At 38.0% G+C, this 17,017-nt stretch overlaps 2 protein-coding genes across 2 annotated transcripts in view; one reads left to right on the top strand and one right to left on the bottom strand.

Moving 5' to 3' along the window:
* The window catches only part of MCUB (mitochondrial calcium uniporter dominant negative subunit beta), a 1,088,652-nt gene that overhangs the window by 220,855 nt on the left and 850,780 nt on the right, over positions 1-17,017 (top strand). The window lies entirely within an intron of this gene.
* COL25A1 (collagen type XXV alpha 1 chain) overlaps positions 10,233-17,017 on the bottom strand; it is a 490,679-nt gene continuing 483,894 nt past the window's right edge. The window contains exons 33-35 of the mRNA XM_050791058.1: positions 13,451-13,504; positions 11,502-11,528; positions 10,233-10,538 (exon numbers count right to left, since the gene is read on the bottom strand). Coding sequence (XP_050647015.1) covers positions 10,401-10,538; positions 11,502-11,528; positions 13,451-13,504 — 219 coding nt within the window. The 3' untranslated portion in view covers positions 10,233-10,400. The remainder of the gene's footprint in view (positions 10,539-11,501; positions 11,529-13,450; positions 13,505-17,017) is intronic.

Genomic DNA, 17,017 nt, shown 5'->3' with positions numbered 1-17,017 from the left:
GCCAGCAGGAAGAAGCAGCCCTATGTAAACATATCTCAGACTTGTAAAATCTGCAATTCAGTTTTCAACTATAAATATTAAAAGAGGACCATTATATACACAACTTCATGCTTGAAAGGTTAGATTCATCACTGCAGAAAAAGACAACAAAAAGATAAATACATGGAATTAGTAGTCTTGAATTAAAATTTTAAATAATATTTATTTTAAGAAAACTGGTAGAACCTTGAATAGAGTCTATAAGCCAACTGACTGGCTACCAATGAGCCAATTGATTATCTGATATGTGTGCTATATATTACTTTCTAAACTCCAAGATGTCACGGCAATTTCCATCTGAGGTTCATTCCACATTTTTCCTTTGCCACTGAGAATTTTAGGGTAAGTGTTTTGCTCAGTAACTGTTCTGGGAAAGCAGAAAATTAGGATGTTTATCACATATGTATGACAATTAAATTTAATTCTGTATTTGAAAGCTACATAATCTTCTGCAAGCATTACAATACAACCGTGGAAAGGGCTGAGGACTGACCTCGATAATGTTGTTTACTTCACCAACACCTGACTCTAATCCTCTATTCTTCAGTTCTTGGTTCCTCCTTCCTTTTGCAAGCCTTGCCCACTGTGAATGTTATGCAAGGTAGACCTGCCTGCTCTCAGGCCTTCAATCTGTATTACAGATTCCATTGTAACCTAAGGCACCACAGATTTCTGGTTTCTCACCTCTCTCTCACAGCAGTCATAATTACTAAGGTTTTCCTAGAACTGCATTAAGTCAGAGGTCTGAGGAACAGAGGTCTTTGAGATATACACTTACAAAGCAAATCTTAGAGACATCCTTGACATTTACTCAAAGAAAAATCAGTAAGTAGAATGTACAGACAAGGAGAATAACAGAGGTCTCTTCATTCACCCTCCACAATGCATGGAGTCATCTTTAAGTTTATTTATCAACATTTGTTTTTCTCTATTCAAGGAAAATAGATGCTCTACTAGGTGTGCTTTGGAGGCTGCTTTCTAATCTTCAGAGATGGAGTTCACTCAATATTCTTGCCTGTCATGCCAATGCCAAAAAATGTGTCTATAGGAAGCACTCCTGTTTCCAAACCCTCACTTATCTCTCTTAACTCTTCCTGTGTTGGTAAATTTAGAAAACAGAACTATATCTAGAAAGAAAACTAATTTAAACAAAGATGAAATAGTTTTGCATGTATAAATCATTGAGAGGAGCATAACCAAGAGGAGGTGGTAATCAGTGATTTATATGACTGCCACAATTTGAATTTTAAGTCAAGTAAACATTTGCCACTGTGCCCTACAGCCTAATAAACACAGCAGTGTTCAAAAGGGTGATAACACCCAAAATAGGACTCACTAAAAGCAATCCGCTGACCTTATTTTAAAAGTAATTTTTATTTGACTATTTTATATCACAGCTAAGTTGACCACATAAGAAATTTGAGAACGTTTTCATTTTCTAATTGTTTCTTTCCTTTCTGGGGATGGGTGGGAGAGGTTGATCAGAATGATTTGCATTTGTCTGTGTTGGGTGGATGTGGTAAACAATACTAAAGTTTCATAAATCTTATTCTTTATACAAGATGCTAGATTCATAAGATCTTTAATCTTCTGTAGCATGTAGTGTCTATTCTGTGGAAAAATATGTATTTAAAAGGAAAATTTCTGATTTTCTAATAGTATTCATATTACTACCAGCTTTGGCCATTTCATGAACCAAAAAGATGATGAGTTCTTTGTTGCCATTTAAGGGTATAAACCCCTTTAAAAAGGCAGCGATTCAGAGGTGGCTAAGAACGATTGTGAACCCAAGTTCTGAGTGGTGTCAGAAGGCTGGATAAAGCAAGCCTACTGCATCTCCGCTATGTGAAGTGTGCTAATGGTTGGTTTAAAAAATCATTACACTATTAGATTACAGGGCAAAGGTTAGAGAGTAAGTGGTAATTCCAGCTCAAGATGGTATTAAAAATTCTGTGAACGGGGGTTATGATAGGGGAGAGATAGTTTTTCTCAGGTGAAGAAGAATATGATGATATTTTCATGAGACCCACTTGACCCTGTACTTGACCCTGTATGTGATCAAGCTAATTATCTGACAGGCTGAAAGCGGAGTATGGGAAGCTACTAAATAAATGACGCTACTGAGAGAGGTTTTACTTTCTCTGGTCAAGTAGGTGAAACTGATTAAGAAAGAGAGTGAGTTATTCAGGATTTTCTCACCATGGAGTTGCTAAGGTAAGATGCAACTAAGAGAGTCAGGTTTCCCATCTTTCTGCATTGCTACATAGTTTTGCTGTAATGTTGCTAATGAAGCATGCCTGTGCAAAATTACTGAAGAAGCCACAAGGTGCTGGAGAAAAAAATTTCAAAATGATTGAAGCATCTTGTGCATTTTCTCAGCCCATTTTTACATGCTTGGAATGCTTTTATCCTTCAGTAGCATGTGCACAGCCTTTATAATTAGATCTTCACCATTATTGCATAAAGGTTTGGTATTCTCTGAATAGCACAGCTCATTCGGATGATCTCTTCCTTGCTTACAGTTTCACTGTTGCTTTCTATTGTTTCTCTCTCCCTCTCCTAGTTGTGTTACACACTAGTTCTGTGCTCTTGGAAGGTCCTTGACCTCTCTGAATTTGTTTCTTCATCTGCATCACTGAGGGTAATAAGACTTTATGGGGTCATTGTATGGATTAAATGAAATGATATTCTCTATATGAAAAGGCTTATCATACAGCCTTTGCACATAGAAGGTTCTCTATAAAAAATAAACTCCATTCCTCACTGAATACACACACAGTGACTATGGGCAGTCATATGAAGAGGCTAGAATAAACTGATTCATAAAGGACACCACTTAAATTTAATTCAGTTTCTCCTACATAACTCAAGACATCATTAAACAAATGATGCTTATGTTTTTCTGCTTTCTCAGCTCTGTGACTATATTGACAGGGTTCTACCATGTATTAGCATGTTTGTCTGTGTAAGTAAGTATAAATAGAAGAAGAATCACAATTGAGAATAGGTTTAAACATTAGGAAGACAAAGATTTTGAGAGACAAGTAAAACGTTATCAGGGTGCACTGCCCCTTTCCATTCCAAAGAAAGGATTAGATAGGGAAGGTTCCAAATTGCAATGTTTGCTAAGAATTGCGTTAGCTGATCAGTTTAGGAAGAAATCAGCAGTAAATATACTGATCAAAAGATATTCTGGAGATGAAATCTTTTGCTTTTTAATATCCAAACAACTCTTCGCAATGTCACATCCAAAGGTCTGTTCGGAATGGAAAAGGCTAGTCCAGGTTAAGAGAAAGGGAGAGTGCTTCTTTTGAGAAATTATTCAGTAAAGCCTACCTTTTGCCAACAGCCAGGCATGGGTAAGCCATCTGGCCCCTGTTTTAAAGAGAAGAAAAAGAATTCCTCAGGCTCCATAAGAGTGATTAAACTTCATAATTCACATGCTCAGAGGCTTAAAAATAAATTTCTACCCATTAGTGGCTTTGGTCATGGGCATCTTTTACTAATTAGCAACTCCCAATATATTACCCAGTGTTAGGTAAAATAAAGAAAATTCAAATGTTTTCCAGAGTGAGTACACATTTTGAAAACACATAAAGTATAGAAAATGTTATGCCTAATTTTGAAAAAGCAATTTACAAAGCATAGTGCTCTATTCATATCTATATTTTTAGATAATAAATCTATACTCAATTTCATTAAAACAGGTCTCGCTGGTATCTATTAAGTAAACCGAAATAACTTATCTTCCTGGTCACTATTAGACTACGGCTGAATTCATGATAATGATGAATAATCAATGATAAACCATTTCTATCCGAAGTTTGTAGCTCTTCACATGCCAGTATTTTTCACTTTTCTATATTGAAAGTAAATACAGTAGAACATACTCAATTGAATTAGAAGACAAGCAGCCTATCTATATTTTTATGATAAAATATTATCTAGAACATTCATCGATTTCTCTATTTAAATTATTCACAAGTTAACAAATTCTGAATAAAATAAGAGGTTTCTAAGTGTGGCAAAATGTATTTTAAAGTGTATGCATTCTTCAGATACAAATGATACAAATAAGGCAGGAAGAGTTGGTACATCAAGAGGGCATGCTTCTACTTTTCCCCCGACAAAATGATCATAAAATATGATTTATCATCAATACCAAGCAAACAAAGAACTAGGAACTTCATATTGAGATTTTCTAACTATAATCACTGACTGCTTAATTTTTAAAAATATAAATACAATCTCTTAAAGAGAAATATAAATTTATCTTTAAAGAATCATGCTTATACCTGAAAAATAATATAAGAACATGCAGACCAGTATAACCATCAATGCAAACATAAAAATTTTTTATTTATACCTCAGAAAATATGAATATACTTTCATTTTAAATGTAAAAAAAAAAGAACACTTTTGAAAAGCTTCATAAAATATTTGGGAAAAACTGGTAATGCCAGATTGGTACAAGGAGAAGGTTCAACCAGCAGAATTTTAGATTTTAGTATCAGGAGGATTTTGAGTTCATGCCAATGGAGATAAGGGAGTTTGGTCTACTTTAGGAAAGTGAGTTTCAAAAGGAGAGACCATTAAATTGAAAAGGTTATGTGACAAAGAAGAGGGTTGGGGCTGCAGACTCTTATCATCTTTAGAAGCTCAGAGAAGTTTGGTCCTCTTCTCTGTGGTCTCTTAAACCATTCTCTTGAATTGGTTAACACTTGACAACAGAAGCTGAATTCCGTAGGTTGGGCCTTATTTACAGCCTGATAGAAATATAGCGAAAAAGGCAGAAATACCTTTATTTGTTTTAGAGAAAAAGAAAAAAAGTCAAACTTAGGTGGAAAACCAAAAGCTATGGTCCAGCAGTGTCTTTGCATCAAATATTTTCATATAATTTTACTGTAATCTTTAAATATTTATGGAAAAAATTAATATTCCAAAGAACACAAAAAAGGTGGTCATGTCAGTTGTGAGAACAACATCAGGAGATTAATTTGCATTCATTGATAGAAACGCGTGCTTGCCCTCTGACTCTGCAGAGTGGCAGAAGGAGCCTGTTCATGCACATGCATGTAGTGTGTTTATCATGTAAAGCTTGCCCAGAATGCACCACTTTACACTGATAGAGATGAACATGTAATAAAGGAACTGCATGCAGGGTGGTAGGAAAGAGAAATACTGTACCAATTGGCAAGGGGCATCCAGCCCATCCAGGCCAGGCTGGCCTGGCTCCCCTTTTTCCCCCTTAACGCCACGGAATCCCTGTTTGTAAAGATTAACTGATAATGTTACTAACACAAGAAATCACTTAAGCACAAATTCTGCGAAAGAAGTAACTACAACAACAAAAGGCTGGGAGAGGAGCAACTCTGAAGGGAAAAGTAACATCCAGTGAAGTTGGACAAAGTAAAATGGAGGGAGACATATTCCTACAACAGGGGCTTGTTTGAAAACAGTGGCCTCTCTTTGGAGGGGTATGGAATAGTGCCGGTTCCTTTCGGATCTTACATTCAGGTTCCAGTTGTGCCGTGATATTTGGGGGTTAAGAAACCAGGCAGAGCTAGTGGCCAGAGATGAGATGTGGAACATATCAGGATAACTGTGATAAATGTTTCTGGGTATCTTGAAGTCCGTGTTAAATGACCCCAATCAGAAACCCTCCTGTTACGGATCCCTCCAGCTTGCTCTTCTCCCATCTGATCCCCTCACACAAACATCTGGAGACAGTTCCAGGAGTCAGACATACCAACGGGCAGGGTGCATCTAATCCAGGAGCACCCTGTTCTCCTTTCTCCCCTTTAGGGCCCTTTTTGCCTTTCTTTCCCTTTTCCCCCTGTGGATACAAGGGTTTAAATAAAAGACAAATTTTATTTGGGGGGAGATAATGGTAATTCAAAAGATGGTTTAGGTAAGAAAATTCTGGAAGGGCATTTACCACTGTTTTCTGATTTAGGTAAGGCATGATATTATAAAAGCTAATACTTTCAGAGTGACAATGGATTCTGGGCAGGGGCATGTGGGATTTTATTTAAGATACTCAACAAGACAGAAGGAGGCTTAAAAGCTGATACATCAGAAGTGCTAACTTAGACCACAATGTCACAGTCATGAATTAGGTGTCTGAGTCACAGATCCTGTGAGGATGACAGGTACCAAAAGCATTGAAGCCAGCCAGTGGCAGATGAAGTTCAGGGAAATAATGGATACTTCACTCAATTTTCAATACCTGTCACCTTTCTTTTTTCTAATCCTGTAACAGATGAAAGCTGCATTGAACCAGAGGAAAAGGAAAGAATGTTAACAGTGTCTAGTTCTTTGAAATGTATCCAACTTTATGATTGATATTACTTGTGTAACTCTCATTCAAAAATATTCAATGTCTTAAAATATGCTATTTCTTTTAATATTTTTTATATCCTTTTGTTACAGCAAAACATTTAAAAGAAACTAAAAGCAAATACTTTCCTTATTAAGTCAGGTAACAAATGTTAAAAGTGCTAATAGTTTGCAGCAATGCCAACTGGAGAAATCGACTTATTTATAAACCTAGGGATCTTCTTTAATTCACTCTCTTACTGATCTCATGCCATGTATTTACAATGGTAAATGAGTTTCCAGCTTACTCATAATGTGACAAAAGCCAAAAAAAAAAAAAAAAATCTGTTCAGGAGAGGAAAAGCAGCTTGGACTCAGTAAAATGAGGTAGGCAGGATAATTACATAGTGGGAATGTAGATATGGAAATTAGTATTTAGGAATCAAGGTAAAGGTTGTGGGAAATCTGCATGGATCATAGGGCCAGAGGAATTAAGGAAAGGAGGCAAAAGGAGGAGAAGGAAGGAATGCACCTCAGCTGTTTTATATTAACATCAATATCTCTGCATATTTATAGACAGGGAGTTAGTGCCGTGCAGAATTCAAAATGCTATACAATACATACTTAAAAAAATGTATTCATTCTGCAATCAGGATGGGAGTTACAATAAAACTGAATAATCTCTGAAGCAAAGCAACATGAATATTGAAAGGTGAAAAGAGATACACATAACAGAAATATATGAGATGTGCATTCAAATTAATACATTCATTCTGACAGCATGAGCAAAAGCTCTTCATTTATCTCCTGTGTGCCAAAAAGATTGCATCAGAAGGCTCAGAATCAAAAACACTTGGATTTCTTGAATATGGGGCAAAGAGACATTCTCTGTGGCTTAGTTGATCATGATCAAAGACAATGATGACCCCAGAAGCCAGGGTGAAATGAGAGCAGTTGTGATAGGAAGTAAGATGGGAGGAACATTCAGAAGTAAGTTGGTCACTCACTCAAGATGGATCAACATCCTTCCTTAATAAATCACTTCAGTACCATGAGATAAAACTGATGTAAACTCATTTGGGTGAGCTCTTCCCTCCCAGAGGGCAGTGGACTCTTCTTCACATAGGTGTGTCTGAGACCGGTGTGTTGGGTATTATTACTTTGGAATTCAATTCATTATTTGATTGGCAAATCAACTCAGATTAACCACTCAACAGAAAAATGTTGTCATATGAATGTTACTGTGCCAGACTATAGGAATCATTTTTCAGTAATATTTTAGTGAGCCTCAAGCTTTACGGAAAAGAAACACTACAGTATGAAGAATAACGTGCCAATGTTATTATTAGTCAGCATTGTTTTGTAATATGTACTGATTCCCCATGCGATACAAAAGCATGCCATTGTGGGTATGAGTACATGAGAGTTCTTGATAACTTTTTTTTTTTTTTTTTTTTTTTTTTGAGACGGAGTCTCGCTCTGTCGCCCAGACTGGAGTGCAGTGGCGCGATCTCGGCTCACTGCAAGCTCCGCCTCCCGGGTTCACGCCATTCTCCTGCCTCAGCCTCCGGAGTAGCTGGGACTACAGGCGCCCGCCACCACGCCCGGCTAATTTCTTTTTTTTTTGTATTTTTAGTAGAGACGGGGTTTCACCGTGTTAGCCAGGATGGTCTCGATCTCCTGACCTCGTGATCCGCCCGCCTCGGCCTCCCAAAGTGCTGGGATTACAGGCTTGAGCCACCGCGCCCGGCCGAGTTCTTGATAACTTTTATTTCCCATGTCAAATAATTATATACATGAATTATTCTCATTTAGAATCAATTTTTGTAAATGTAAAACTTCTAATCATGGCAGCTGAACATGGAAATATTTTGTATGGGTGATTAACATTATTCTGAGGATCAAGTTTCTAGCTTTTATGCTTTCCTATGCTGTAATGCTGGTAATTTCTTTCTCATAAACATGAGTATCCTCCTAATGGTATTTTTTTTTTTTTTTTTTTTTTTTTTGAGACAGGGTCTCATTCTTGTTGCCCAGGCTGGAGTGCAATGGCGTGATCTTGGCTCACTGCAACCTCCGCCTCCAGGGTTCAAGCGATTCTCCTGCCTCAGCCTCCCAACTAGCTGGGATTATAGGCACCCACCACCACCCCCAGCTAATTTTTGTATTTTTAGTAGAGACAGGGTTTCGTCATGTTAGCCAGGCTGGTCTCAAACTCCTGACCTCAAGTGATCCACCCGTCTCAGCCTCCTAAAGCGTTGGGATTACAGGAGTGAGCCACCGCGCCCGGCAGTAATATGTTTTTGCGTGATTAAGATTTTAGACTCATATAACCCATTAGGTAAATATAAAATGCATATATATATATATATGTTTTTGAGTTTTTTTAGAGCCAGAGTTTTGTTCTGTCACCCAGGCTAAAGTACAGTGGTGTGAGCATAGCTCACTACAGCCTCAAACTCTTGAGTTCAAGTGATCTTCCCACCTCAGCTTCTAGAGTAGCTGGGACTACAGGTACACACCACCATGCCCCACTGTATTTTTTTATTTTTTAGCAGAGCTGGGAGTCTCACTAGAGATGGGTTGCCCAGGCTAGTGTTAAACTCTATGCCTTAAGCAGTTCTCCTACCTTGGACTCTCAAAGCACTGGGATTATAGGCATGAACCACTGCACCCAGCCACATATCATCTTTAAAACACACTCATCTTGGGCTGAAAGCTTATATGCACAATTTATCTCAAAACATATATATTTTATAGTCAGAATTTATAATTCAGAATAAAAGAATTTTTTATACCTCAGTTTTCTTGTTTGTGAAGTGGGGAAAATAATGCCAACTTCAGGGGTTGTTATGAGGATTAAAAGACTTATCATATGTAAAGCCCTTGGGAAAGCACATAATGCTCAGTAAATGTGATGATACTGGTGATGATGACGGGGCTTTCAGATAACCACTTACGCGGGCTGTCTTACCAACGGGTGGGGGGAGAGTCTAAGCAATGCTTAAGGCCTAAAACTTACACCACAAGCTTAATAATCTTCTTTCTTTGACAACTCTCATTTAGCCTTGCTTGTCAACAGCTATGAAGGTCACTGTCCAAGAGACTTGATAGGGTTAAAGAGAGCAGGGACATAAATTAACCTGAGAAATATAACAGGTTTAAATTTGTACTGTGAAATATAGTTTCAGCCACTTTAAGATTTTCACTATTCTATTGAGGGATTGAGTTTTTGATGGCTTCTTTTGTTGTGTCCAACGTAAAAAATTCTCCTTAGATCTATTACCAGGTGAAAGACCCAAGCAAAATACTGAGAAAGGAGTGGTGGGGGAAGAGAGAGAGAGAGAGAAGGATGGAGGGAGGGAGGGAAGGAGAGAAAAGAAACAGAGAAAAGGAAAGGAGGGAAGGGGGAGGAGAAAAGAACAAAGGAGAAGAAAGGAAAAAATGGCTTTTAAAATCCATAATCCAAGCTTTTCAAGTCACAAAACCATATTGCCTGATATTGGCTCCTAAGGACCATGGAGCTGCTGGTTCAGAGATAGAACTTCAAAACCAACCTCATAAAATACACCAATATCTCCGTTTTAAAAATCCCTGTTGCTCTGAACCTGAAAGTGGCAAGTCCTAGTCCTGCGTAGTGAACTTACTGTAGTGTATCAGTCACACTGCTTTTCCTCCATTTTCAAATAAAAAATATCAAGGTACAAAACATATCTCCATTTCTCTACTGGGAAGTAGTGAAGACAAGTGAGATGCTGGCTTTGCAGGGTTCAATGAGCTCTGCCAAATACCATTGCAGATTTGTGCCATTTAATTTTACTTTTTAAAATAATTTTTTTCAAAAATCCTTTACTTTTCAATAAATTGGTGTCAGGTGGTTGAAAAACTGTAGCTTGAATATCTGGGGATAATAATTTTTTCTTCTATGCCAGGCAGCGCCCTTACTCTGGCAGCACAGCCTTCTTCATTCCTCTCTGAAGACCTGATTCCTTAAATCAGGCATCAGTATGTTTTTGGAGCACAGGATGGAAAAAGATTAAGTGTCAAATGGAATCACACAAGCTGAACAGCAAAGCAGACAGCAGGAGAAGAATCAAACAAGGTATATGCTGGGATGGAGAGGTTACCTTTTCTCCCTTTTCTCCTAGATCGCCCTTCTCACCCCGTGGACCAGGGAAGCCCTGTAAGATAAAAAGCAAACCAAAAAGATCTATTGGTGTAATAGTCGCAAAATCATTTAGAAACAAATATTTTAGGATTTTACATTTCTGAACTTAAATATAACACAAAATGGCTCACCAGTCTTAAGACTGGTGAGATAATAAAGCAGTGCTTAGAAATGTAAGTTTTCTAATGTCTCAATTATCTATACACAACAGGTTGCTTGCTTTTTCTTTTAAGACATAGAGAGTAGAAAGAATATCAGGATACTAGTTTGAATTCTTGGAAGTTCACTGATTTGTGCAGATTTGGGCAAATCACTTACCTCTCTGCACTTTAGTCCCTTGACTGTAAAATGGGGTTAATGATATCCACCAAACAGCTGTTGTGAATGTTAAATGTGGTGATGCACTACAAAGTACCAGAATGATGCCTGCCCGTAACAGGTGCTCATAAACAGTAATTAGTATTTGTATTACTTTTGGTATTCTCATTATTCATGTAATACAGGATGAGCAGTGATTGTGTCTAGAGGCATTTGCTTTTGACATTCTCTATTTTCACAGAAACATATTAGCATAAGATATATAGGGACTAAATGCTAAAGGAAAAAAATACTGCCTAACTGCTTTGAGAAAAAAAACATATCATTCTGTAAGGATAGCATGTGAGAAGTATGTTGATTTTATGCATATTTTTCATAAATAGGTCATACTGATGTTAAGAGTATCCTCAACTTGGGAAAGTATTTTGAAGTGCCACTATCCACTACTAGTTATTAATTTTATACAAGATAATTGTGTTTTTTTGCTTTTCTGTTTTATCTCATGCAAACACTACTGTATATTGCTGTTTACATGCACAGCAATATATGGTCTATGCATACCTATATGCACAGAAAATAAGTATTCTTTTTGTTATTGATGATGGAGACCATCAACATCTATTATAATAGGATGATGTTTATTGTACTTATTACTTACATCAAGACCAGGCTCTCCATCTTTCCCCTGCCAAAGAACCATAGTAGCTACATTAGTGTTTCTAAGTTTTATGAATAGATTATAGATTTATTTAAGGCCGTCTGAACATGCAACACTAGTACTAGAATAACTACTTCAGAAATGTGAAAAAGATTCTCATTTGGATTAGTGACTGTTAGTGTTGCAGTTAAGTGTCATGAAAATTTTATATGATATATTGGGTTAAATAGACTAATATTCTGCTGGTGTTTAAGGCTTGGTAGCTAAGTTATCAGTCCAGGAGTTACACTGAAAGCAAAAATACTGTTTAGTTGATTAGTGACTGTTAGTGTTAAAGTTAAGGGTCATGAAAATTTTATATGATATATTGGGTTAAATAGACTAATATTCTGCTGGTGTTTAAACCTTGGTATCTAAGTTACCAGTCCAGGAGTTAAGTTAAAAGCAAAAATACTGTTTAGTTGAATTAAAAACATACCAGCACTAATAGAGGATATGAATCAATGCTACTTTAATTCGATAACTTAGTAGTTAGCTCACAAATGAGTAAAGAATGTAGAAATACAGTTTTAATTTGGCTAGATGTGCACACCATGTACGAAGGGTGTGAAGATTGCAACTGAAAAGCTGTTTTTAAGTAAGCTTTGTAAATGAATAATCCCCAAATATTTTTTTTAAAAGTCGTAAGACTTAGGCAAGAATGATAAATTCACTCCCATGGTGCAGATTATCATGGTGATGACCCTATTGTGTCATAGTATGGATCCATCCAAATTTCACAAAAGGCTACTTTGATTCCATCAATTAGATTTTGAAACCTATTTCAAAATCAGCATCTTTTTTTTTTTATTATTTAGCACTGAGGTAATCATGGACTATGTTTGTTATTTCAATTCATAAAAAGCATGTGGGAGATATGGAAAGGTTAAAACCCTTAATGCAACATACGCTTCTACTGTCATCCTACCCTATCTTAATGAATCAATTATAATCATTCCCAAGATGATATTTTTAAAGCAAATCAGAGGTCTCAATATGAATTCTGTGTAATTAAGAATTTTCAGGCCAGGCGCAGTGTCTCATGCCTATAAATCGAGCACTTTGAGAGGCCGAGAAGGGCGGATCACTTGAGGTCAAGAGTTTGAGACCAGCCTGGCCAACATAGTGAAACCCCATCTCTACTAAAAATACAAAAATTAGCTGGGCGTGGTGGCACACATCTGTAATCCCAGCTACTCGGGAGGCTGAGGCAGGAGAATCGCTTGAACCTGGGAGGTGGAGGTCGCAGTGAGCCAAGATCACGCCACTGCACTCCAGCCTGGGCAAAAGAGCAAGACTCCATCTCAAATAATAATAGTACTAATAATACTAATAATAATAATAATAATTTTCAGAAGACAGAACGTTATCAATGTTCTATGTTCTGAAGATCATTTGTCATCACAGTAATTTAGAAAGTCAGAAACATCAAGTCGTGATAAATATCAATGTAATTTGGGGAATACTTTTTACTAGCAAGAGTCATTTTAGTAAATAGTCTATAGGAACAGATAAAGTCTGAAGAAGGCTGTTTTCAATGAAGCTTCCACAGCCATTTTTGGATCCAGTGACCTTCCAAGGAAGTACCAGTTATGAGTGTCCAGTCAGATGACGTAGGGAGGGCATCTTCTGACAGGATCCTGTTCTTGGGTTAACAGTTTATTCTAGAGACAGACTCTGATCTTGTCAATCTCGTGAAGTGCCTGGATATGTGTCTGTACATGATAAGAGGGCGAGATACTGAATATGACCTATTTGTGAAGCACATGGAATTACTGGATTTATAGGTAATGAGTGGATTGCTGTTTCTTCTCTAACATTAGTCTGCCACAAGGGAAGGGTTAACCGTGTCAGTGACTGGTCATCTATGCATGCGGAAGGTGGGGATGTGCATGTGACCGGGAACTCACAGGCAGCCCATAGGGCCCTCTTGGTCCAGGCTCTCCCATAGCTCCTTTTTCACCCTAAAATGAAAAGTAGAAAGTTCAAATCATACACACACACCCCCATTCACACACTCCCTCTCATGCCCTATGTCTAAAGCCTCTATTTCAAGGACCATTCTATGAAAATCTCAAAGATTTAGGCTCTTACAGAGTCACTGCCAGTGATATTTGGAAAGTAATCTACAGTAGCATCTTTTGCTAAATCACCTTTGAAAGAGGGGCAGCACAAGATTGCCGCTGGCCAGCTGTGCAAAAGCATTTGTATATCTCAGATGCCATACTTGGGTTTCTTTGGCATTAGTGTGAAGCATTTATTTGTTACTAATTATTTTGTTAGCACCTTTAAATGTAAGAATAAAGTGCCATTCTTTTTTGAGACAGGGTCTCCCTCTTTCATTCAGGCTGGAGTGTAGTGGTATGATCACGGCTCACTGAAACCTTAAACTACTGGGCCTAAGCGATCCTCCCACCTCGACCTCCTGAGTAGCTGGGACTATAGGCAAGCACCACTATGCCCAGGTAGTTTTTAAATTATTTGTAGTGATGGAGGTCTTACTATGTTGTCCAGGCTGGTCTTGAACTCTGGGGCCTCAAGCAATCCTCCCACCTTGGACTCCCAAAGTGTTGGGATTACAGGCTTGAACCACAGTGCCTGGCCTGAAATGTCTTTTCTTCTATCAAAAAACAATTATTCAGGGAAACCCTTCCTTGATTGCCCACTTCCTACCACCAGCTGTATTTTATTTCACAGCCCTTAGACACCAGAAGATGCATAAAGCTCGTGACCTGCTTATTCTCTGCTGCCCTCACTAGAATACACACATGAAGGTTCTGGGGCCTCTAGCTTTGTTGTTCCCTATAGCATCCTCATAGCTTAGAATAGTGTTAGGCACATCAGGAACTGTTTGTTGAATGAATGAGTCAAAGCAAATCTATATAATCATGTACACAGTTTGCTTCCTTTCTGAAAAAGAGGATTTATGTATTTTTTATTTATTTTTTATTCTGAGACACAGTCTTGCTCTGTTGCCCAGGCTAGAGTATAGTGGCACAATCTCGGCTCACTGCAACCTCCACATCCCGGGTTCAAGCAATTCTCCTGCCTCAGCCTCCTGAGTAGCCGGGATTACAGGCGCCTGTCACCACGCCTGGCCAATTTTTGTATTTTTAGTAGAGACGGGGTTTCACCATGTTGGCCAGGCTGGTTTGGGAGTCCTGACTTCAGGTGATCCACTCACCTGAGCCTCCCAAAGTGCTGGGATTACAGAGGTGAGCCACCATGCCTGGCTTGAAAAAAAAGGGTTTAAAAACTTTCAACCCCTCTGAATGCTAGATAAAGTAGGTATATGTTATCTTCCTCACTTTCTCTCCAAGTGCCTATTTAAATAGAATAGCTTTCCCCATCTTACATGATATTCTTGAATGCTTATAAAGAATAAGTATTATTGGAGGTAATCTTGTGAATAGAATAATTGTGATGTTAAAGAAAGGGATGTTCTGTATTTCAAATGGTGTTTTCTGCTGCTGCCATCTCCAAATTGAAGTATTTGTCAGTATTTAGTATGAAAACTTCAGGAGTAATGGTGATTTTATATAAGTAGCCAAACAGAAAATCTTATCTCCCTTTATCATACCCCTGAAGGAGTTTAAAGGTTAGCAAATCTTTTTTCTTGGCAAAACACCAGGTTCAGCTGATAACAGTGCCTGCAGAGCTACCTGATATGCCTGTGTTTCTCCAGATTCCCATGTGAGCAAATTTCAGGTCCCTGTTGGCATTTTCTTTATCTACATTTGAGGGGTCAGTGGAACTAATTAACACTGTCACCTACAGGCAATATGGTACAGGTGAGATTACTGAAAATAAATATGATAAAAGCTTAAACTTTTTACTCATTATTACTTTATGGTTATTACTAAAGCAGAAGCAATTGCACTCAGCACAGTGGCCAGATTTTAAATGAAACATTAAACATTTTTTTAAGAAGGGAATTTTCTTAACTTGTTAAGAGACACCTATAAAAAATATCTACAGCATAGGACTTAATAGTGAAATATCAAAAACAATCCCTTTAAGAATGGAGCAAGGGATGGGTGCAGTGGCTTATGCCTGTAATACCAGCATTTTGGGAGTTCAAGGCAGGAGGATCATTTGAGGCCAGGAGTTTGAGACCAGCCTGGGGACCAAGGTAAGACCCTATCTCAAAAAAAAAAAAAAAAAAAAAACAACCAAACAAAGTAACTAGTAAGATGTGTGTGTGTAAGTCTGTGTCTGTTTGTCTGTCTGTCTGTCTATCTATCTATCTATCTATCTATCTATCTATCTATCTATCTATCTATCATCTATCTAATCTATCTCTGTGTGTGTGTGTGTGTGTGTGTATGTGCGCATGCACGCACGTGTAGTGGGAGGTGAGGGTTTTAAGGAAAGATCCACATAAACTGGACTGTGTCTAGTTTGAAATAACTGAAACAACTCCACAGATTAGAATGGGTCTAATTGGAAAAATCTCCATAGATTATTTTGATATAACCATTCCCTTCTCCGCTGAGAATCTTGGCTTTGTCTTATTCTTCAAACAAATATACTATGGCTTATTTGAATAAAGCTGTCACTAAAACAGGTGTCTGTGAAACTCCTCTTCTAGAACAGCCCACCCCCAATAATTACTTCAAGCTATTAACGACAATTCCATTTCTCTTGCCAGTTACTGCCTCAGAAGTGGACAGCTGACCCAGTGCTGGCAAATGAGGTGTCAGGGGCATCAGCCAGGAAGCTCTGGGGAAGCTTCCTCTCTGCTCAGGAAGAGACATGGGGGTAGTCTCTCCGTTCTCTGCTGGTGTCTCACTAGAGAGGATGCTTGGACCACTGTGCCCAGCTTGTCTATGGTCAGAAGACAAAGCCAACATGTGGAAAAGGGCTCCCAAGCAAAACCTAGAGTCCTCCTTTGAATATTTTCTTATATAAAATAATGTATTTCTTTATTGTGTAAGCCATTTTGAATTTGGGTTCTGTCACTTAGAGCCAAAAAGCATTCTAATGATTCCAGCTTGAAAGCTTTTAGGAATGAAATATTAACACAGGGATTTGAATGTACAACTCCTTTTCCTGGATTAAGCAATTCCAAAAGTATTTTTCAACCTCTCAAGCTTAATACACTTTATAGAGTTCCAAAGCCAAATGAAGAAATCAGCTAAGGTAGGGAGGATCAGGTGCTTGCAGAGTGGAATATTAATGCTGTCAGTCATACACTTGAAAATGTTTGAATAACATTGCCTGTCAAATGCATGGTTTCTTTTAGGTTGTTCTAATTTCATTTGGGTTCTTTAATTTGCACGTCAACACTGAGGCGTTATCCTAGAACACCTCCCTTTGCTGATTCTGACTTCTTTAAAATTTGAAACTTTTTCGAGAGAATCCAGATGGCGCCTCCATCAATTAACTCTGAGAATCACACTCCAGTTCAGCACTTCCAGTGAGGGGCACTTGGAGAGTACTGATATATGATCCAGTTAAGATAGTTAACATCCTGA

This window comes from Macaca thibetana, chromosome 5, assembly GCF_024542745.1.
Source record: "Macaca thibetana thibetana isolate TM-01 chromosome 5, ASM2454274v1, whole genome shotgun sequence".
NCBI lineage: Eukaryota > Metazoa > Chordata > Mammalia > Primates > Cercopithecidae > Macaca > Macaca thibetana.
Note: the sequence above shows the minus strand (reverse complement) of the source record. Positions and strands in the feature narration are given on the sequence as shown.